The sequence below is a fragment of the Erythrolamprus reginae genome, chromosome 5 (genome assembly GCF_031021105.1).
Source record: "Erythrolamprus reginae isolate rEryReg1 chromosome 5, rEryReg1.hap1, whole genome shotgun sequence".
In the NCBI taxonomy this organism is placed as follows: Eukaryota; Metazoa; Chordata; class Lepidosauria; order Squamata; family Dipsadidae; genus Erythrolamprus; species Erythrolamprus reginae.
This window is the reverse complement of record NC_091954.1, coordinates 85,146,534-85,170,576: the sequence shown is the minus strand read 5'-3', so window position 1 is coordinate 85,170,576 and position 24,043 is coordinate 85,146,534. Positions and strand designations below refer to the sequence as shown.

Sequence of the window (24,043 nt, the reverse complement as noted above, 5' to 3'; positions counted from 1 at the left end):
AGGATTTTAATATTCCACCCCCACCCCACGCTTTTGCAAGATAATGTCAACATCTTTTGAAATTATAGTTATTCCTAATAATTTATAAATTACTTTGTCATTTACTCCAAGACCAATAGTTACAAGTTAAGAACTTCTTCAGTTTGACTATTGGGCCTTATAGAAATATGAAGAGGGATCCCAATCACTGTATAATAAGCCTGCAAAATCAAGGGACCTATGAGAACAGGAAGCAAGTAAAATATCCCTCTAAACCTGCTGCTAAAGTTTTGAAGTGCTATGTCTTCTTGAAGGCTCATTGAGGCAACTCTGACACATTCCCATGCCATTTCAGTATGTTTGTGCATACTTAAAAGATACTTGTATGAAGATTTCAAGCAGTGAATTTGGAAAAATATTTTCTGAACCATTCACCCTTTGCGTATGTATAACTTGTAGATGAATCATTATAGAATTCTATAGCTTATCCTTGATTTTAAAATATTGGTAGTTTTTAGAAAATTTATTTTGTAATATTTTCACATTATTTTCATAATATTTTCATATAAGAACCAATTTAATGAAAAAACTTCTATTAAATTGCAGAATTTTGCAGGTGGAAGTAAGAGTAGTGTAAAGCTTCTGAAGAGAAATGAAGGCTCAAGTACACAAATAGAACAAAAATCTGCAATTCATGATCCCAGTAAAACTGCAAAGGTAGGAAATAGCTAACTAAATAAAAATATATATTTGATTGTACTCTGGAAAGAAACAGATTTATTAACCCATAACAGAAAACTTGGAAATTCTGTTACCTTCCATTTGTTATTGGACAACAGTTCTAATCTGCCTTCACAATTGGCCATGATTAACTGGGATTGATGGGAATGTAAGTGTATCAACATCTGGGAACTATAGATTTCTGCTCTTGCCAAAATAGTTAAATACAGTGGTACCTCGTGATACGAACCCCTCACCATACGAACAATTCGAGATACAAACCCGGGGTTCGAAAATTTTTTGCCTCTTCTTCCGAACTTTTTCCATCTTACGAACCCACCGCCCGAACGGCGAACCCGGAAGTTCGGCAAAAGTTCAGGTTCGGGTGGCCGCCGAGAAGCCCCGCCACCCGGCTGTCCAGGAAGGACGTCTTTGTGAGGTCAAAGCTCTGCCCATGGAATTCCCTATTGGGATTCCCCACCTCCTTTCCAGCCTCCCGACCGGCCTGACAGCTCTGCGGCTCTTTTAAAAAGCTAACAGCCGGGCGGCGGGGCTTTTCGGCGTCCTCCTGAACCCGAACGCCAACCCTGAACTTTTGCCGAACTTCCGGGTTCGCCATTCGTGAGAACGCCGAGAAACCCCCTGGCTGTTTCAAAAGGCGACAGCCGAGCGGCGGAGCTTCTCGGCGGCCTCTCGAACGCCGAACCCGGAAGTTCGGCAAAAGTTCGGGTTTGGCGTTTGGGTTCAGGAGGACGCCGAGAAGCCCCCCAGCTGTTTCAAAAGGTGACAGCCAGGCGGTGGGGCTTCTCGGCGGCCACCCGAACCCGAACATTTGCTGAACTTCTGGGTTCGGCATTGGGAGAACGCTGAGAAGTGCCCGGCTGTTTCAAAAGGTGACAGTCGGGCAGCGGTGGTTTTTTTCTTGCACGCATTAATTCGTTTTACATTGTTTCCTATGGGAAACAATGTTTCGTCTTACGAACTTTTCGCCTTACGAACCACCTTCCGGCACCAATTAAGTTCGTAAGACGAGGTATTACTGTACTGCATTTAATTTTGTTTGTGGCTTTTTCTCTATAGAATTACATTTATGCTGATAATGAAAAGTTCTGAACATGAAGTGATATTGGCCTTTATTTCCCTTTCTTAAATATAAATTGGAATATTATTTGGTTACCCATGAGATGGATGCCTTTCATCTAAGTGGCCTATTGGAATGTTAATTTGGCAAGATTATTGAGTTAATAAATAACACTAAATTTAGAAATTGCTTACATAAGCAATTATATACTTATTATGCTATATTGATTTATTTATATATTGTAACTGCCCACTTTGCACAAGACTCAGAATTGGATAGATAATTAATAGCTCAATAAAAACAACACAATTAAACAATCATTATAAAACAAATTCCAAAACAAAAACACATAAAAGTGCTAGGAAAATTTATTCAACGGGTCATACCGTAAACCAAGTGATACTGTCTTTTGAAAAGCAGACAGAGTTGAAGCCAGCCAAATCTCAGAGAGAATGCTATTTATTATACCAGTTCTCATACTGCTTTTCTTTTGTAAATTTCTTACCACTTTCTGATGATCTCATCAGCTCCATTCAAACTTGACTTTAATAACCTTCTACTTCCCTTCAACCCATTTACTGTTCATTTGCTTTCTTATTTGATTTTTATTCATTTTTTCCATATGATCAGACATCTGATGATTTATTGTAAACTTCACCAAATTGCTATTATTGTACCAACTGTATCATGAACTGATTCTAGAAGACTTTTTTAATCATCTGTTGGCCATAGGCAGATCAGTTTTTCCTAACAGTGAAATTAACAGGAACTGCCAACCTTTGAAAGAAAGAGGGACTTCTTGAGATGCCCCACATGTTTGATAGATTCAGCAAGCTTTCTGTCAACACTTGAGGAGTTTCCTAATGATCTGGAGAAGTCCCTGGAATATAAAAAAAATGGGTGCCAGTAGGCCATGTTCGCTGATCCGCTGGCATTTCTTCTTTCACTAAGGAACTCCAGGAAATGAAATGGGTGAAGAGCAGAGGTAGGTTCCTGCTGGTTTGGACTGGTTCTGTAGAACCAGTAGTGGGAATTTCCACTTGCTCACGGAACCGGCGGGGATGGCCAGTTGGGCATGCTCCTGAACTGGCTCTTTTGGACACAAATTAAAAGAATAATGGACCAAGTCATATTGACAAAGATCATAACTAAACCACAGCTATTTCTTCTGGGCATTTTTAGACAGAAACTAAGTAAAGAAGACAGATACCTCATTATCCAAATACTAACGGCCGCCAAACTAACATACGCACAACATTGGAAAAAAGAAGACATTCCGACAAATCTAACCATCATTAGCAAAATTATGGAATGTGCCGAACTAACAAAATTAATAATGGAAATTCAAAACAAAAATGATTCAGAGTTCTACAAGGCCTGGGAGAAATGGTTCAGATGGCTATCTAATTCTAAAGACGACAAAACGAAAAATAATTAAAATCGCTTAATATAAACCAAAATAAAGATATGTATAATAAAAAATCAGACCAAAATCAATACAATCCCTGTCTGAGTTCAATCCACTTGATAATTACTAGAAACCTACTAATATTACAACTTATGATTATGTTTCACTAACAAAAACAACAAACATAATCAAACTAAGCCGTCACAATCCAAACGCCTGCTTGCTTGCAGGTACTACTCCTCCTCTCTCTCTCTCTTCTCTTTTTCTTCTTCCTTTCTTTTTTCCTTCTTTCCCTTTCTATCCCTTTTCTTTTCACGTTATTGTTGGACTATCAAATATTACAGCTATAAGATTATCCAAATAAGAATACTGAATGCAAAATATTTACATATGGACAAATACTTGGAATGTGTATACAATAATATATATAAGCTGTGATATAACAATACTGTTTACCCCCTCCCCCTCCCCCTTCTCTTTTTTGTACTCCCATCCCCCTTTTCCCCTGTTTTATTTCCTTTTGTATAAACCAATAAAGTATATTTAAAAAATAATAATATGTGAACTCCATATAGGCATCAGGAAGGACATGAGGCCAATAAACCCTCAGTTCCACCCGATTGCCCCACTTCTAATGAAGGGGCTATACAGGTATAAAAAGGGAAAATTTTATAGTGTCTAAGGTAACTAAGTCACTTACATGTTTAAAGCAATGACTAAGTTCAGCATATTAGAAATTCTATAATGCGTTGTTGTTAAATTATCCCCAATATGGTGGACTAAAAATACTTCACCTTGTTGAGAATGCATGTTTGCTGTGCATCCTTTCAAGTACAGCCTATTTTTTCACTATTGTATTGAAGGAGATGACAACAATTGTAGTGAATAGTACAAACAACAGGGGTCTCAGAATCAGAATGTGTTTGGTTTTAAATTTGAAGAAAAATCCTGTTTCAAATTAGCGGAGATTTCTCAGAGTCCAGAATAAGTCATTTATTCTCTTCTTTTTCACTATAAATCTGTAATAGCATGGGTAGTATCTATGCTAAGTTGTATAAGTAGGTAACATGGCAGAAAAATGGGTAAAACATTATTTTTAAAACACACTCAAACTATTTTGAATATATTTAATAAGAACCTATGTAATGTTTAAATCTCATTATTTTTACACATTGTATGCTTTTAACTATATCTTTATCTACTTCTTAGAATGGGTCTGAACTTGAAGATATTTTGGCATCTTTAAAAATTTTCAAAGAAAAGGAGCAATCACCTGATTCCAAGGAGCCAACAAATGAAGATCATTTATCTCCCCAGTCTTTTGCCATGGTTTGTATATTGGATTGTGTTACTTGTAAAATTGGAATTTCCTTTGGAATTCTATTTTTTAAAGTAAGATGCAGAATGTATGCTAAAATTCCAAGTTATTCTGTATTTATATACATACACATATACACATATATATTCTTATAATATATTGCTATTTAACTTCATTTTTTTAAAGAAAGGAACACAGATGCTCAAAGAAATTTTGAAGATAGATGCTTCTGCCACTCCAGAAGAAAAGACTAATGAAATTTCACCTTCCACTTGTAAACAGGACTCATTTGAACCTGCATCACAATGTAGACATCCCCAAAAGATAGGTATGTCTGGTTTATTTTAGTAAATTGAATAGTTGTAGCGCATTATAAAATTAATAATAATAACTTATGGGCACTTCACATTAGAATTTTCTTCTTTACCTACAACAAACTTTAACATATTAAAATACTATTAAGAGTAGCAAGGATAGATAAATTTGTTTTTACTGTTTGTTTGTAAAGAAATACACCTTCAAAAGAACATGGAACCATTATTATGTACAGACTTTTTGATACTCTAGGACAGTGATGGCGAACCTATGGCATGGATGCCACAGGTGGCACACGGAGCCATAACTGCTGGCACATGAGCCGTTGCCTAGCTCACCTCCAATGTGCATGTATGTGCCAGTCGGCGAATTTTTGCCTTGCACAGAGGCTCTGGGAGGGCGTTTTTGGCTTCCAGAGAGCCTCCAGGGAAATGGGGGAGGGTGTTTTTACCCTCCCCTGGCTCCAGCAAAGCCTTTGGAGCCTGTGGAGGGCAAAACACAATTCTACTGGCCCCATCAGAAGTTGGGAAACAGGCTGTTTCTGGCTTCTGGAGGGCCTCTGGGGGGTGGGGGAAGCTGTTTTTGCCCTCCCCAGGCAGATCAGTTGTGAATACGTTACATTGAATAATTTAATAATTTAATAATAATTTATTAGATTTGTATGCCACCCCTCTCTGAAGACTCGGGGCGGCTCACAACAGTAATAAAAACAGTATAATAATGGAACAAATCTAATAATAAAAATTATATTAAAAACCCCAACTGTTAAAAACCATACAACACATACATACCAAACATAAAATATAAGAAAGCTGGGGGAGATGTCTTAGTTCCCCCTTGCTTCCCCCATGAAGCAAGTAAAGCTAAATATTTTGACTTATTCAAAACACTGGTATCATATATTCATTTTTATATTATGTTTCATTGATAGTGGACTATATGAATAAATCTAATATTGGCGGGTCACCGAACGTTCAAGCCATGGGAAAAGGAAGCCATCCTCCCCTTGGAACACCAAATACAGTAACTACTGCTGTGTCTGAACTTTCTCGTATCTGTTCCCTTGTTGGAATGTTGCAACCAGATTTCTCATTCTATAGAACACCACAGGTAACCTTGGAAATAAATAAATTGGCTGAATAAGTTCATTATTACTGTACTTATTTAAAATTATAGGAAATGCTGCCTTTTAACAATCTTTTTCTACTTGCATAAATCAAGGATTTGTCATTGCATTTGGATTGTGTGGGCATCCGGGAAACTTCATATCTACTAAACAAAAAGTTTCTTTTAATATCAAAATTGTTTTCAAAGTTGCTTAATCATAGATGGAGTGGATTGGTTTATCTTTCTATGTCTGTCTGTCTATCATCACACTTCTACATTCTTGGTTTATCTTTCTATATCTGTTGGTTTATCTTTCTATGTCTGTCTGTCTGTCTGTCATCACACTTCTACATTCTTTACAATTAAAAACATGGCATAGTATAAAAAACATAAATAAAAACATTCCTTCATTCACTGTCTTCCATCAGGGAAGATGAATGGTAAATATATGAATATAATGTTAAACAGTTCTGGAGGCACAAGCAGAAACCTAAATAATTTGCTAGAAATCTCTCCAAGGCACATTTAGATTTGATTTATTTTATTTATTTCAATTCAATTTAATTTATTAGATTTGTATGCCGCCCATCTTGCTTGCTTATTTATTTATTTACTTATTTACTTACGAATGAACAAATGAATGAAAACATATATGGTTGCCCAAATCATTCTCAGTGACTTCAGAACACTTACAATATAAAATTTAGATTATATAGTGTTCTGTCGGACTCCCAAAAATTCACAGGTACAAATTTCAGACACACACACGTTTGAAAATTCAAAACAATGTTCTTTATAATGAAAATTCCCTTAACCTAAGCCCTCTTTTGGTATAGCAAAGAGCACTCGTCTCCAAACAAACTGGTAATTTGTACAAGTCCCTTATCAGTTCTGTGATACTTAGCTTGCAGCTATGAGGCAATTCACAGTCCTTCTTCTTTCACAAAGTGAAACACACTTTGCTCTGGTTTAGTTTCAAAGCGGAGAAAAATCAGCACACAAAAGGTCAAAGTCAGTAAAGCAGTCACAAAACACAAGGATCAGATAATCCTCCACAATGGCCAAACCCACAGGCTGCTATTTATAGCAGCCTCACTAATCACCACAGCTCCACCCAACCACAGGTGGCCTCATTTTCTTTGACCATAATCTCTCAGTTGTTTTGCCTATGCATCGCTCTCCGCATACGTGGCTGTATCATTAACTCTTGTTCTGAATACAAGGAGGAGCTAGAGAATTTATCTCCTTCTGAGCTGTCTGCCACACTCTCCTCCTCCCTGTCACTCATGTCTTCTTGGTCAGAGGAGCCTTCATCATCAGATTCCACCGGGGGCAAAACAGGCCTGCAGCATGTGGATGTCTCCCCCACATCCACAGTCCTTGGGGCAGGAGCTGGGCCAGAGCTAACCACAACATATAGGAGGAAATGCAAATGAAGGGAGGCTTTGCTGAATTCTAATTTTATTTATTCTTTTATATATTACAGTGATCCCTCTATTATCGCGAGGGTTCCGTTCCAAGACCCCTCGCGATAATCGATTTTTCGGGATGTAGTGGTGCGGAAGTAAAAACACCATCTGCGCATGCGCGCCCCTTTTTCCATGGCCGCGCATGCGCAGATGGTGTTTTTACTTCCGCACCTGGGAAGACCCAGCAGCTGAGGAGCCGCCTGCCTGCCCGCTTGTCCGCCGCTTTTCCGCTTGTCCGCCCGCCGCTTGTCCGCCGCTTGTCCGCTTGTCCGGCCGCCGCTTTTCCGCCGCTTGTCCGCTTGTCCGGCCGCCGCTTTTCCGCCGCTTTTCGTCCGCTTGTCCGGCCGCCGCAGTTGATCTGCTCGGCAGCGCAGTAGCAGCGAGGAGCCGAAGATGGGGTTTCCCTGTTGCCCACGCAAAGGGGAAACCCCATCTTCGGCTCCTCGCTGCTACTGCGCTGCCGAGCAGATCAGCTGGTGGGCGGCCGAAGGAACCTTCCCTGGGTGCCGCCCGCCGCTCGAGAGCAAGAGGGGGAGAGATAGAGAAAGAGAGAGAAGTTAAGAAAGAGATGAGAGAGGGAGGAAGAGAGTGTGAGAGAGGAAGAAGCAAGATAGAGAAGAGAGAAAGAAAGATGAGAAAGGAAGGGAGTGACGTCATCGGGTGAAAAAATCGCGATATAGCGTTTCGCAAAGATCGAGATCGCGAAACTCGGGGGATCACTGTAAATGCATGTGGCTACCCATTTCACAGGAAATGACATTGAGGTCCCTTCCAACTCTGTTATTCTGTTATAAAGCAATAAATATATAAAAACAATAATTATAAAATATAAAAATGATCGTTAAAAATTAAAATATAATTAAAGTAAAACTATAGGAACCTTAAGGCATGGAGAGAATGACTATAATAACCACAATAGTGGAGCCATAGGAGCACATCTCATTTCTGGGACACCCCCTCCCTCCAAAAGGCCTGCTGACATAACCAGGTCTTAACATTAATAGGGATGGAGCTAACATGACTGGAGGATTGGGCGGGGGGTGGGGGGGTGGGGGTGGGGAGGAGACGACAACAAGGGAGAATGTTCCCTACGGCAGCACCACAGCAGCAAAGGCTTGCCTCCTGGGATCCATTAAAATGTAAGTCCCTAGCAGATGGTACATGCCTTCTTTGCTAGTTCTAATTGTATATTGCATCCTGCTTTTGTTTAGAAGAGCTTAGGAGCCTATCACAGGACTAAAATATAAGCTCTTTACTATTTTTGTTTGTGATATGAGGCAAAAGTATTTATTTACATTATATGCTTCTGTTCCATAGACAATGACAGTTTGTCAAGTGAAGTTATCCAATGGCTTATTAGTGCATGGACCTCAGTGCCATTCTCAAAATGAGGCCAAGGAGAAAGCAGCATTGTTTGCTTTACAACAGTTGGTGAGACCATGTTCTAAATGTTCTAAAACTGTTGCATTGCATTGCAGTTGTAACATAATGCTTCTATTTTCTAACTCTGAAAACATTATATTTTTTCATACAGAGCTCTATTGGGATGAATTTTCCCCTGCCACCGCAGCAACCATTGCCACCCCCACCAATATTTCCAAATTATCAGCCACTGGGAAATCTTATGGCACCTAGAGGTATCCCTCCAGTTTTCAGTCAACAACAGACTGGTAAATTTTCTAAATGGTAACTTTTATTTGTATAGAAATGTTAAGGATGGAAATTCATCTTTTCCATACAAAAAAGTTAAATATAGAATTTACCATAGAATTTCAGACTACAGGACGCACATTTCGAAGAAGAAAACAGGAAAAAAGTAGTTTTTTTGCCTCTGCACCTCTGTTTTTTGCCCGGGCCCCAGGAGCACTCTGCAGGACTCCCAAACCCTCTTTGCATCCCGCTTTTGCATAAAAAATGAGCCAGTTTTGGCTTCCCAACCCCCCACGCATTCTGTTTTTGTCCTCCCCAGACCCCAGGAACACTGCAAGCCTCCCAAACCCTCTATGTGTCCCATTTTTGCCAAAAATAGATCCGTTTTTAACAAAAAGAGAATGGGAGTTTTCAGGAGGCAAAAAAAAGGGCCGTATTCGATCTATAAGACATTTCCACTCATTTTGGGGGGGGGGGATGTCTTATAGTCTGAAAAATATGATATTTCCTTCTCTAGACACTTGCTATCCAAATGATTCAAGTATCAAATAGTCCTAGTCCTTTGCAAATGCTCTGGCAAGAATTTATTTATACTTTTTATTTAAGACGGGCATGAGAAAAAGAGAAAAGCAGTAGTAGCTTTCCTCATGCCCTTAATTGATTATACTTATTATTATTATTATTTATTAGATTTGTATTTATTAGATATGTATACTTAATTGAATGTAATCCTTGATAGAAAAACAGTTACTTTGTACTCTTTCTAATATGAACAAGTGAAAATATTGATGAAATACAGTAGATGTATTGCTTGAAAAAAGTTAATTGTAGGGAGACAAGTTGTATAATAAAAAGTAACCAATTGATTAATATATGAAAAACTTCATTATATTCCTTGAATTGTGTCCAATTTTATAGAGTAAAATAAGAGACTAGGGCAGTGATGGCTAACATGCTGAAAGCGCATGCACACATGCACACCTATAATGCAATGTGCACATGATGCCTTTGCTCACTCTGTCCCTGCGCATGCATGTATGGGCACCCGTTTGTACCCCACCCCTGCACATGCCCACGAGATCCCTCCCACAGGTGCCCCATCCCCGCACATAAACACACAACCCCCACTTCTGCAATGCCCCCCCACATGCATGCGTGCCCATGCATGCGCAATCCCATGCATGTGCACATGCCCCACACGCCTGCATATCTCCAACATGTGCGACAGACACCTGAAAACCAGCTTGCTGGCAGGAGACACATCTCATGTGCAGTGGAGCTGAGCTGGGCCAACGGCTCACACGCCCACAGAGAGGGCCCTATGTGCCACCTGTGGTATGTGTGTATAGGTTTGCCATCCTGGCTATAGGGGCTCTGCTGTAGTAACATCCATTTAGACTTTGCAATTACCAGATTTATTGAGTATTTATTGGTATTGTTGAAGACTGACCCATTAAAAACAGTTTAAATAAAAATAGTTTTTATTTAACATATCTATATTCAATTCTATTCACAGCTAATATATTTCCTTCAGCGTTTCCTGCCTTTGGTTCAGTGCAGTGGGGAGCACCAATGCCAGTTCACAACAAATCTTATTACACAGGTGCATATCCTGGAAATGCATATCCTGCAACTATACCAGCTGGTACCCATAACCAATTTATACCTTTGCAGGTAAGTTTGACAGAAGATAGAATGTATATATAAGTACATTCTATGATTTTAGAAAAGTAATTCAGGTTATTGTTTCATTTCAGGTCACTAAAAAAACAGCTGCAAACAAAACAAATTTTGAGTGTAAGGAGTTCCAAGCTTCTCTTCAGGATGCACAGTTACAGAACGATCAGTCAATATCTGACATCACAAAACTGAATTCACCAGAAACTTCCTCAGATCCTTTAAGATCCTCTCAAACTGTTCGATCTGCAGCATCTTTTCAAGAAAAAATGACACCTTCAAATTCAAGGGTACCTCACAAAAAATCAACACCAAATGCTTCTACCAAACGAAAATCCAGAAAATTGGCTGTCAATTTTGGTGCATCGAAATCTTCAGAATAAGTATAGTACACAGAATAATTATCTTTCTACTGTATAATACAAATAAATACAATTTAAAATTTTAATTCTAATCCAAATTAGGCTTTTAATTAATATTTTCTGCTAGTCACATTATTTTAATACTAATTATGCTAATTAAAGAATGTTATTTAGTTGATAAAATCCAGAAAGATGGTAGTTACATTAGCCATCTTGCCTAAAAAAATTTAAATGGCTTTTAAACATTAACACAAGAGAGCAGCAATAATATTGGAAATGAATCTGAAAGAATTATTCTTGATGATTTGTCTCCTTTTTAAAGATTACATAATTTCTACACACTATTTATACGTAAACATTATTTTATTTCTACATTTCAGATTCTTTTAATCTGATACAGCGTGAATAGTTTTACTATTGTGGCACTGCCAACTTTACATAAAATTATATCTTGGAATTATACCAAAGCAATTTAAGAGTCTACGGAGAGCGGTGGCATACAAATTTAATAAATAAATAAATAAATAAATAAACTTAAAACATGTCCTAAAATTATTATATAGATAGTCCTAAACTTATGACAATTAGGGCCAGAATTTCTAACGCTAAGTGATGTGGTCATAAAGTAAGATGTCATTGATTACATTTTTTTAATGACTGCAATCCCAGCAGTCCTTGTCCTGTCATTAACCAAGAATTATAAATCGTTAAGCTAATACCCACTCTAGTCCAAACCATCCCAAGTTTGTCCCTCCCAAGCAGAGTCTCAATAAGGTCAAGGGCTGCTTCCAGTTTCCCCCACCCATCTATCTCACACCCAATTCTCTGCCCTTTGACTACCCTGCATTCTGCCTTGTGGAGCAGCAAGCAACCCCCAAAACAGCATGACTGTGAGGCTGTATGGCACACTATGGGAGGCTCAGCCCAGTATTAGTTAATCTTACCACCCTGCACTAGATCCCGGCCCTGGGCTCTGCAAACCACCGCCGCCGCCCTGACTGTCACCATTTCCTTGTTACCACTGCCAGCGAGGTATGTCTAATCTGGCTGCTGGGCTGGGCAGCATTTCAGCTGGCGGGAGGAGGGAGAGTTCAAGGCAGTCCCTTTCCAAAAAGCTTTTCAGCAAAGCTGAGCTTTATGTTCACAATTTAAAACGAAAAACAAAAAAAAACTAAAAGCAGTCCCAAGGAGAAGAGGGTTGGTTCATCCCTTCCAGAAGCTCTTTACAAGGGGTTGCTTTGAGGGTCCTCCCCCCCCCCCCTTTTAGGAGCGGGAAGCTCACCCTACCCAGAAGCTGGTTACAAAAGCTCGACTTTGGGTTTTATTTGGCCAGGGTACCTGATCAGCACTGGGAGGAGGAAGACAGCGAAAGTTAGCTCAGGCAGTGGAGCCCAGGATGTCAGGGTTCCAAAAAGGCACAGATGGGGACATAGGTGAGGAGGAATTGAAGTGCCCCTGGGGTCATAAATGTAATCAGGCTGCCAAGCACTCAAAATTTGATCAGGCAACCATAGGAGGGCTGCAACAGGCATGGGTTGTTAAGTCTCTTTATTCAGTGCCATCATATCTTTGAAGAGTTCACTAATGAATGGTGGTCAAGGACTACCTCTAAATGTCTTTAAATTGCACCATGTTCTAGCAAATAAAGTACAGAATTGATTGATCTGGTTTTATTCTGAACAAAACAATTATCTCTGCATAATTGCTCAGTAATCCTATACACTTGGATGTGGCATATAACACGAGCTCTGAGCCTATCCTTGTTTATGAAAATGAACTCTTTAGAATTTGGAACAGTTGTTTTTTTATAGGATAAATTATATGATTTCCTAAAAAAAGAAATTGACAGTCATAACCCATACTTGGACCCATCACAAGTCTTTTTATTTTTGTTTCATTGTTCACCTTCAGTGTCTGGGGAGAAATAAAACATGAATCAGCAGGATACTGGTTTATTACTAACTTTTGAAACAATCAGAATGGATTTTGGTTTTTTTACTGGAAGCAGCAGTAACATTATATGAATGAGTAGGAGCACTTTCAAGTAATACATTTCTCGTGCTAGAGTAATTTCACTATAGGATAATACCCAAATAATGCTTTCAATATACACCTGCATCCAAGCTGAGTCCATGTTGATCCAAGAAAAAAACCCCTCCTTTTTAATGTGCAATTTAACAATTTCATGCAAAATTAGTACATTGTTACATCACAGCATAGGAAGTGGCCGTACTCGCCACTTTCAATTTTAACAAACAGTACAGTGATACCTCTATTTAAGAACTTAATTTATTCCGTGATCAGGTTCTTAGGTAGAAAAGTTTGTAAGTAGAAGCAATTTTTCCCATAGGAATCAATGTAAAAGCAAATAATGCGTGCAAACCCATTAGGAAAGAAATAAAAGCTCGGAATTTGGGTGGGAGGAGGAGGAAAAAGAGGAGGTGAGGGGAATAAAAAAAACCCAAAACTTTAAGGCTTTAAAAAAAAGGGGGGGGACTCTGAGGCAGTGAGGAGGAGCACGTGCCTCCCATACACCCGGCGTGAGGCTGCCTTCCATACACTGCACCAGAGAGAGAAACTCAGGCGGGCGAGAGGGGAAGCGCCACTTAAAGGCTCCTTTGGTAGCCCAGAAAAGCCTGAGATGGCCGGGATTAAAGTGGGAATGGTAGGAAACTGGCCGGGCCTTCATGCCGCTCTCAAATTTCTTGGGGAATTTTTCCAGGCTCGGGTTCTTAAGAAGAGGCAAAAAAATCTTGAATACCTGGTTCTTATCTAGAAAAGTTCTTAAGTAGAGGCATTCTTAAGTAGAGGTACCACTGTACTTTATTTATACTTTGCCTTGAATTATGTTTAAAAGAGAATACTTACTTAATGCTGGCATTTGGTTTTAAATCCACAGTAGTTTAAGAATCAGCCTATTATTTTTCTCAGTTTAAGTAAATTAGGCTATCTCTTAATTTGGGTTTTCGTAATAGGTATGGTCTGGTTACAGATTTTCACGGATGACAACCACTTCTATTTCTTAGTGTGACTGAAGGCTGAATTGCTTTTTGTTTACATGTTTAGGAATACTATATAAACATCTATAGTCTAGGCCCTGGGATTTTTTTTTCTGTGTCAAAATCTCTAAACTGTATGTTAGCAGCTAAAGAAAAAATTGACTTAGAAGAGCAGAAATATGATTGTTTTTCTATTAGATTTATATTTGCTTTTTAATTCAAATTGCCACTTACTTTCAATGATTTCATTCATATCTGTACATTACATCTGTTCCATTTTTATTTTTCTTATCAATCAGCCAGATCAGTATTAGTTTCCATATAAGGTACCCTGGTTTTTTTTTAAAATAATAATTGGCTTAAGGCCTCTCAGAGTGTATTTTATAAATGCTGGATTTTTTCACAAATCTTGTACAAAGCAGTATTTTATTAAAATCTCAAGTGGAAAATGTGCAGATTTTATAATTTCTTTTCTAGAAAATGCTTTGTCTACTTAACAAGTGAGATATGATGAATCGGCATGAATATAAGTGTATTTTTGTGTATAGTACGTGTATGTCAGAATTCTATCATATCATATATAAAATATTGTGCAAGGGTATTTTAAAATGCAAATTTACAATGTACAATGAAGGATTAACATGTATGGTTGAAATATCATGGAGAAATTTAATACAATAATTTTATATAAGACTTGGCTTTGTCTACTTGTATTAAAATGTAATAATGTAATGATTTGGCTAGAGGTTTTGGTAGCCAAATGATAACATGTATTAATTCAAGAGGTTTTTTTACATATGTTGACATTAGGATCATCAAAATTGAACTATAAAAATTAATATAGGCAGTTACAATCCAGTTCTGAATTAAGGGTAAATATGGAATAAAGAAGAATAAAAGTATAATTTAAATGACATTCTTAGTCAAAATACAATTAATATGATATTCTAATTTCAAATAAATTAATTTTGAATTCGTCCCCAAAGGATAAAATCTGATGAGCTGTATTCATATTTATCTATAAATAATTTGCTATCCAAATATAGATATACCAGTTGATTCAAATTTGTATTGCAATTGCATTTCTAGTTGTTGAGTGCATCACCTTGCTTTTGATGGTACAAAGAAGATATAAAAGATTCTTAGCATTAAATTATTTTGCATAGAAACAATTCTTTATTCATTTGACTAATTTGCAAAACGCTTTAAATCTGTTTTTTGATGTTCAATCACTAACTCTTGGCTGACTCTTCATGACCTCACGGACCACAGCTCACTAGGCTCTCCTACACAGCCTCCTGGAATTTCCCCAAATTCATGTTCACAATGTCATGTTAGTAAACTATCTAATTAACCATCTCATTTTCTGCCGCCCCCTTCTTTGTTTTCAAACTTTCCCAACATTTACTATTACAGCGATCCCTCGATTATCGCGAGGGTTCCGTTCCAAGACCTCTCGCGATAATCGATTTTTCGCAATGTAGGGTTGCGGAAGTAAAAACACCATCTGCGCATGCGCACCCTTTTTTTTCATGGCCGCGCATGCGCAGATGGTGGAGGTGGGGAGCGACGAAAGTGCAGAAGCCGACAGATTGCTTTGAATGTCGGCTGCCCCCGCCCCCCCAGCACCCGCTCGCCCGCCGCTCGCCCGCCCTTCGCCCGGCCACCCGCCCTTCGCTCGCTGCTCGCCCGGCAAACCATAGCTTTGACTGTACAGATCTCTGTTGGTAGGTTAATATCTCTGCTTTTTAATATGATGCCTAGGTTTGCCATAGGTTTCCTCCCAAGGAGCAACTATGTTTTGGTTTCATGGCTGTGCAGTGATCTTGGAACCTAATAAAATAAAATCTGTCACTGCTTCCATTTCTTCCCCTATTTGCCAGCAAGGTGGGACCGGATGCAATGATCTTAGTTTTTTAATATTGAGTTTCAAGCCACCTTTTGCACTCTCTCCTCTTTCACCACATCAAAAAGTTATTTAGTTCTACTTCACTTTCTGACATTCGCATATTTGCGAATCTTAATTCTACTTTGTGATTCATCCAGCCCAGCATTTCACATGATGTACTCTGCATATAAATTAAATAAGCAAGGTTATAATATACACCTTAGTCGTATTCCCTAACCTATTTGGAACCAATAGTTTGTTCCATACCTGCTTCTAACTATTGCTATTGACCTGTATACAGATTACTCAGGAGTCAGGTAAGTTGTCTGATACTTCCGTATTCTCTTTAGTCTATGGCTATATAAAACCAAACTATGAAAACCTAAACGCTGCTTTTTTGTTTAAACTAGTTGTGCCATAAAACATTAAAATATTTTTCCAGTTAGATACTATTGATTTACAAATTGTAGGTATCTGTAGGTACTCATCTACTAACAATTTTATGAGTCATCTACAAATAATGCATACATTTAAAATTAGCATTAAAAAGCAATTAAGTGCTTGCTTCTTCCTGCTAAGTGTGAATTTGAGAACATTTATCATTTAGTTTGGCTAGAAAAATCAAGCTTTCAGCCAACTAATTAGCCTTTAACAAATAGCTCAAAGCTCTAGCTCAGGGCTCCCCAAACTTGGCAATTTTAAGACTTATGGACTTCAACTCCCAGAATTCTCGAGCCAGTTATGCTATGCTGGCTGGAGAATTCTGGGAGTTGAAGTCCACAAGTCTTAAAGTTGCCAAGTTTGAAGACCTCTGCTCTAGCTCCTACAGCAACTGTTTAAAATATGGGGAATAATTCATGTCTGTTTTAAGTCCAAATATTAACCTATTCAAATTTTCCTGCTGATTTGCATAGCACAATCATACCTAAAAAGTTGTGATGGCAAGCCTATGGCACGTGCGTTGCCAGTCTAAGGGAGAGGGGGGGAAATGCCACTAATCTGTAACCCCTTTGTCAACTCTAAAATTAAGAAATAGGTAGCATTAGAAGTAGATTAAACACAAGTTAAATATGTATGGCCTGCAAATGTGCGTCCTTAAAATTATTTTCACCTTCATGTTTTGCGTTTTAAATCACATCAACTAAAGCTTGGGTGGAGGGAGTAATTTGCAACATAATGCAATTAGTTGGTCAAGTATGGCCAAAACCAGATATTCTACCTGCTTCTTTAATGTTTCTTAATAAAGAGATTGATGCAGCTGACTTCATAGTCATTCATCAAACCCATGAACATGTTGGAACATTCATGTTGCCTCTCATTACCTTGTTTGTCACAGCAGTCTCATGCAATCAGACCAATTATAAAAAGCTATTGTAATATTATGAGAAAAAATATCATGAGAAAAAAATCATTTCCTTACTGCTTAAAAGGAAAACATTTTGAAGGAAAAATTAGAAAGGGTGTTAGAATCCTTGTTGCTCTTTGAGTTTGGTCATTTGTTTGCAGATATCTCATTACCCAACTAGTTAATATCATCACTACTACTGAATGTTTGTTTATGTTTATTTAGATTTGTATGCCGCCCCTCTCCGCAGACTCGGGGCGGCTCACAACAAAGTGAAAAAACAGTTTACAACAAATCTAAATTTCTACTAAAAACATTTAAAAGACCCCATTTTCTAAACACACATACATACACACATACCATTCATAAATTGTATATGCCCGGGGGAGATGTCTCAGTTCCCCCATGCCTGACGACACAGGTGGGTCTTAAGGAGCTTATGAAAGGCAAGGAGAGTAGGGGCAGTTCTAATCTCCGGGGGGGAGTTGGTTCCAGAGGGCTGGGGCCGCCACAGAGAAGGCTCTTCCCCTGGGCCCTGCCAACCGACATTGTTTAGTTGACGGGACCCGGAGAAGGCCCATTCTGTGGGACCTAATCGGTCGCTGGGATTCGTGCGGCAGCAGGCGGTCTCAGAGATATTCTGGTCCAGTGCCATGAAGGGCTTTAAAGGTCATAACCAACACTTTGAATTGTGACCGGAAATTGATCGGCAACCAATGCAGACTGTGGAGTGTTGGTGAAACATGGGCCTATCTAGGTAGGCCCATGACTGCTCTCGCAGCTGCATTCTGCACAATCTGAAGTTTCCGAACACTTTTCAAATGTAGCCCCATGTAGAGAGCATTACAGTAGTCGAACCTCGAGGTGATGAGGGCATGAGTGACTGTGAGTAGTGAGTCCCGGTCCAGATAGGGCCGCAACTGGTGCACCAGGCGAACCTGGGCAAACGCCCCCCTTGCCACAGCTGAAAGATGGTTCTCTAATGTGGGCTGTGGATCGAGGAGGATGCCCAAGTTGCGGACCCTCTCCGAGGGGGTCAATAGTTCCCCCCCCCAGGGCAATAGAAGGACAGATGGGATTGTCCTTGGGAGGCAAAACCCACAGCCACTCCGTCTTATCCGGGTTGAGTTTGAGTCTGTTGACACCCATCCAGGCCCCAACAGCCTCCAGACACCGGCACATCACTTCCACTCCTTCGTTGACTGGACATGGGGTGGAGATGTAAAGCTGGGTATCATCAGCATACTGATGATACCTCACCCCATGCCCTTGGATGATCTCACCCAGCGGTTTCATGTAGATATTAAATAGCAGGGGGGAGAGGACCGACCCCTGAGGCACCCCACAAGGGAGAAACCTCGGAGTCGACCTCTGACCCCTCACTAACACCGACTGCGACCGACCGGAGAGGTAGGAGGAGAACCACTGAAGAACAGTGCCTCCCATCCCCAACCCCTCCAGCCGGTGCAGAAGGATACCATGGTCGATGGTATCGAAAGCCGCTGAGAGGTCAAGAAGCACCAGGACAGAGGATAAACCCCTGTCCCGGGCCCGCCAGAGATCATCCATCAACGCGACCAAAGCAGTTTCCGTGCTGTAACCGGGCCTGAAACCCGACTGCTGGGGACCTAGATAATCGGCTTCTTCCAAGGATCGCTGGAACTGGAGTGCCACCACCTTCTCGACAACCTTCCCCATAAAGGGAAGGTTGGAGACTGGTCGGTAGTTATTAAGTATGGCTGGGTCCAGGGAACCCTTCTTGAGGAGGGGGCGCACGAGCGCCTTTTTCTAGGATGATGGAAAGGATCCCCTCCCCAAGGAAGCGTTGACAATCTCCTGGACCCAGCTCCGTGTCACCTCCCTGCTGGCCGAAACCAGCCAGGAGGGACACGGGTCCAGTAAACAGGTGGCGGAACTCACAGCTCCAATGGCCTTGTGCACTTCATCAGGTGTCACCAGATCAAACTCTTCCCAGACAGGTGGACAAGTACGGGCCCCAGTCACCTCGACTGACTCGTTGTCAGCCGACTGTTTTCCAATTGGAGTCGAGTTGGATTTTATCAGCGAAAAACGTGTTAAAGTCCTCGGCACTACTCTGTAAGGGCTCCCCAACTCCCCTCCGATTAAGAAGGGAGCGGGTCACCCTAAACAGAGCGGCCGGGCGGGATTCCGCTGATGCAATCAGGGCGGCATGATACGTGCATCTTGCCGCCTTGAGCGCCACTTTGTAAGTCTTAATAAAAGCTCTTACAAGTGTTCGATCAGATTCAGACTTACTCTTCCTCCATCACTTCTCTAGACGTCTCTTCTGGCGTTTCAACTCCCGGAGCTTCTCGTTGAACCATGGAGCTCCACGGGGTCTAGCGCCGCGGAGAGGTCGCAAAGGCGCAATCCGGTCAAGAGCCTCCGCTGCAGCCTTGTTCCAGGCCACCGCAAGAGACTCTGCCGAACTGTGGACGAGTGCATCTGGAATAACCCCAAGCGCCGTCTGAAAGCCCTCTGGGTCCATCAGGCATCTGGGGCGGAACATCTTAATTGGTTCCACCTCCCTGCGGGGGAGGATTGGAGCCAGGAAGTCAAGCCAAGTAGAAAATGGTCTGACCATGACAAAGGCAATGCTTCTAAGCCCCTTAGTCTCAGACCATTACTCAGTTGCTCGGAGAGAATGTAGGGTTTGTTCCCTCAATAAAGTATAGATTGCCCTGCTCTATGGGGTATGGTTTTCTCCTTAGTTGATTAGGATATTACTTTTTGCTTTTTTTTTTTTTTTTTGCTTATCTGGGTCTTAGTTGCTGGATAAGATGTATTCTGGTCTTTTTGTTTCCTTCTTAGCTTTTTGGTTATCTCTTTTTTGAATGGTCTGGAAATATGGTTTATTATGGATTCTCAGAAATACCATACAACAGAACTTATGATTTCACCGTTTACTAATAGTGATAAACGTTATTTCCAGGCATGTAAAGCAATTTATGCAGTATTTCATTAAAACATTTAACAAAGAATAATTTCTCTCCCCACACCATCTCTACCTCAATCATAAAAAATCAGCAGTGATTTATTTCTAAGCCTTTTCTTATCTTCCTCACCCAATTTAGAGATGACTGAACAATTACACTGGCTGGAATTGTTTCTTAGGCTTGCAAAACTAGGTTATTTCTCCCCAAGTCCATCAGTAACAAAGACAAATCCCTTGCCATAAACAGAACTGGTCTGATCATAACCCCATCTGGGATGAAATACATCAACAATCTTATTCCAGTTGCTCTTCAGGAAAGTCTTCAGGAAACCAACACTGCCTAGAACTCATTTGGCTCAACGACACACCTACCACCCTCTTCCATAATCTTCAGCTTAACCAATGCACTTTTCCCTTTCAGTCCATCGCTGTCTATTTTTAAATTTCTCCAGATAAATTTTCTGAAAGAAGTTTGCTGTTCATTCCTTTCTCCATTTCTGGCATTTGAAAAGAACGACCCTATTTGCCTGAGAGTTGATGCGAAGATGCATACAACCTGCCTACCAGCGGTGGGCTACGAGCTGGAATGCTAAATTGTGCTCGCCGCCATGGCTCGTAAGTTCTTATGGGACCAGCGCAATTTTGCTGCTGCGCCTGTGGAGGTAGCAAAATTGCACACAGAGCCGCAGGTAAAACCTCGCTGAAACATTGGTGCAATTTTGCTACCTCCACAGATGCAGCAGCAAAATTGCGCTGGTCCCGCAAGAACTTAAGAGCCACGGCAGTGAGTGCAATTTAGCGTTCCGGCTCGTAGCCCATCGCTGCTGCCTACCACCGATGCACAAACTAGTAAAACCAAACCCTTTTCAGTGACTTTGTGCAAACTCAACTTCTTCCTTGGGGTAGAATATTGGTTATTTTAGAGCTGCTGTGAGGAACCACCCTTAGCCTTCAAGTCTTGTCTCTAAGGTTAGAAAAGTCTGCCACTTTAAGGAAATGCTGAGGGAACACGCTAGAAAATGTCCAGAGATACTTTACTAGAAGAGCCCTCCACTCCTACTCCCGAAAGAATACCCTATGCAACTAGACTTACAATCCTAGGTTTAGAAAGCTTAGAACTACTGTATGTTGCCTTAAACACGACCTAAGCATAGCCCATAAAATCATTTGCTATAATGTCCTTCCCGTCAATGACTACTTCAGCTTCAACTACAACAACACTCGAGCACACAACAGATACAAACTTAAAGTAAACTGCTCTAAACTCGACTGCAGGAAATACAACTTTAGTAACCAAATAGTTGATGCATGGAACTCACTACCAGACTCTGTAGTATCATCACCTAACCCCCCCCCCCCCAAAACTTTAGACTATCCATTGTTGATCTCTCCCGATTCCTAAGAGATCTATAATGGGCGTGCATAAGTGCACCAGAGTGCCTTCCGTCCACTGTCCTAGTGTTTCTTTTACTAGTATCATGTATATAAATATTATTATACCTTTGTATACTACCAATACGTACTTGAGAAAACAAATAAACAAACAAATAAACTTCCCACCCCTGTTCATTCTCACTTGAAGCAAGTGGAAAAGGGGAGGGCAAGAAATTAGAATGGAGGTATTTCTCCATTCTCACTATGAGATTGGAGAACCGTATTCAAAGTAGCTATGCACCATCTCCCCATCCATCCACCCACCCCTTTTCCTGACCACCTAAAGAAAAAGAGACTACTCTCTCTCTCCTTCCCGTCCTACTCCCAGAATCAACTCCAGTGAGAAAAGTGGATACAATCTTTTCTCCTTTCATTTCTGGCAGCCTCTCTCCCCAATAGTGCCAACAATGCCCAAGGAAAGAAAGGAATCCTAAGAAGTGGTTTGTTAACAACAACAACAACAGGGTTGGAAGGGACCTTGGAGGTCTTCTAATCCAATCCCCTGCTTAGACAGGAAACCCTGCACTACACTACATAAGACAGAAGAGAAGAGAATTTTATTGGCCAAGTGTGATTGGACACAAGGAATTTGTCTTGGTGCATATGCTCTCAGCGTACATAAAAGAAAAAGATACATTTGTCAAGAATCATGTAGTACAACACTTGTCATAGGGGTCAAATAAGCAAGTTATTTCGTTTCCCCCCCCTCCAACTCCTGGGTCCCCTCACGCTGATCTGCAGTGTTGTTTTTAATGACTCTTCAATAACTCTTAAGAGGGTGGGAAAACCGACCAAAACTAAAATCTCAGCAGTTATCTTTTAATTACAATCACTTATTCGTGCGGTTGCATCCTCCTGGAAACAAAAAGAAACCACCTCATTTTGGGCTTCAGTTCCTAGAACGCAGTTATACTAGAAAACCAAAACAAGTTTTTGCATTTTTAAACTCGCAGGCGGCCTCTGGAAAACCTAGTGTTTCCCAATCTTGGCAAAGAATCCGAACCTCCTATACAAACTAAATCAACAAAATCTGACAAACAACCCCCACGCAGTAAAAGACCTTGGAATACTAATATCAAATAACCTAAGTGCCAAAGCCCACTGCAACAATATCGCCAAAAAGGCTTCTAAAATTGTCAACCTGATCCTACTTAGCTTCTGCTCCGGCAATCTTACACTACTCACCAGAGCTTATAAAAATTTCACCAGACCTATCCTCGAATACAGCTCACCTGTCTGGAACCAACACCAAATTTTGGACATGAACACCCTAGAAAAGGTCCAATGATACTTCACCAGAAGATCCCTTCACTCCAACACTCGAAACAGAATACCCTACGAAACGAGACTTACAATCCTGGGTCTAGAAAGCTTAGAACTACGCCTTAAACATGATCTAAGTATTTCCTACAAGATCATATGCTGCAACATCCTGCCTGTCAATAACTACTTCAGCTTCAACTGCAATAACACAAGAGCACGCAACAGGTTCAAACTTAATATCAACCGCTCCAAACTTGACTGTAAAAAATATGACTTTAGCAATCGAGTTGTTGAAGCGTGGAACTCATTACCAGACTCCGTGGTGTCAACCCCCAACCCCCAACATTTTTCCCTTAGACTTTCCACGGTTGACTTCTCCAGATTCCTTAGAGGTCAGTAAGGGGCGAGCATAAGTGCACTAGTGTGCCTTCCGTCCCGTGTCCAATTGTCTCTCCTATATTTTATATATCTTTTCTCCCATCCATATATCCTTCCTCTACTCTTCATTGATGTATTCTATTCTCATATCTATTCTTCTATCTCTTCCCTGATATTTACTACTAACACGTTTTATTCTCTTTAACTTTCAATTTGTATTGGACAAAATAAATAAATAAATAAACTTGAAGAGATCTGGACTTCAACTCCCAGAATTCGCCAGCCAGCATTCGCTGGCTGGGGAATTCTGGGAGTTGAAGTCCAGATCTCTTCAAGATGCCAAGGTTGGGAAACACTTTCAACTTCGCGGAAAATTGCTCGCCGCCTTCCGCCCGTGTCACCACCCCGCTCGGTTATATCCTCGAGATACCCCGCCAGCGGAAACAGACAAAAGTTGTAATGGTCTGTAGAGTTAAATTAGAATAAAGCCTTCGCGGGAGCCGCCTGGGAAGTCAAATCCGAGAAAGGGGACGACTCAGCGCAGCTCTCTCCTTCTATTTCCTTCCCCTGGTTGGCTCCGGCTTCCCCGCGCGATTCTTTCGTTTTCCTACCAGCTTTTCCGCGAAAAGCCTCCGCCCTCTTTTTCTCCCTTCCCCCTCGCCTCATAAAACCCGCCCCTGAAGTAAGGGCGGCT

General features: G+C 40.6%; 1 protein-coding gene across 3 annotated transcripts in view; it reads left to right on the top strand.

The window, feature by feature from the left end:
* The window catches only part of XRN1 (5'-3' exoribonuclease 1), a 66,782-nt gene extending 51,528 nt beyond the window's left edge, over positions 1 to 15,254 (top strand). For 2 of the 3 annotated variants that reach the window (XM_070753353.1, XM_070753352.1), the window contains exons 36-43: positions 586 to 696; positions 4,398 to 4,517; positions 4,693 to 4,834; positions 5,753 to 5,931; positions 8,715 to 8,828; positions 8,932 to 9,067; positions 10,564 to 10,721; positions 10,805 to 15,254. In XM_070753353.1, coding sequence (XP_070609454.1) covers positions 586 to 696; positions 4,398 to 4,517; positions 4,693 to 4,834; positions 5,753 to 5,931; positions 8,715 to 8,828; positions 8,932 to 9,067; positions 10,564 to 10,721; positions 10,805 to 11,107 — 1,263 coding nt within the window. In that variant the 3' untranslated portion in view covers positions 11,108 to 15,254. The remainder of the gene's footprint in view (positions 1 to 585; positions 697 to 4,397; positions 4,518 to 4,692; positions 4,835 to 5,752; positions 5,932 to 8,714; positions 8,829 to 8,931; positions 9,068 to 10,563; positions 10,722 to 10,804) is intronic. The other variant, XM_070753354.1, reaches the window with a different exon arrangement.
* The last annotated feature ends 8,789 nt before the right edge of the window (positions 15,255 to 24,043 follow it).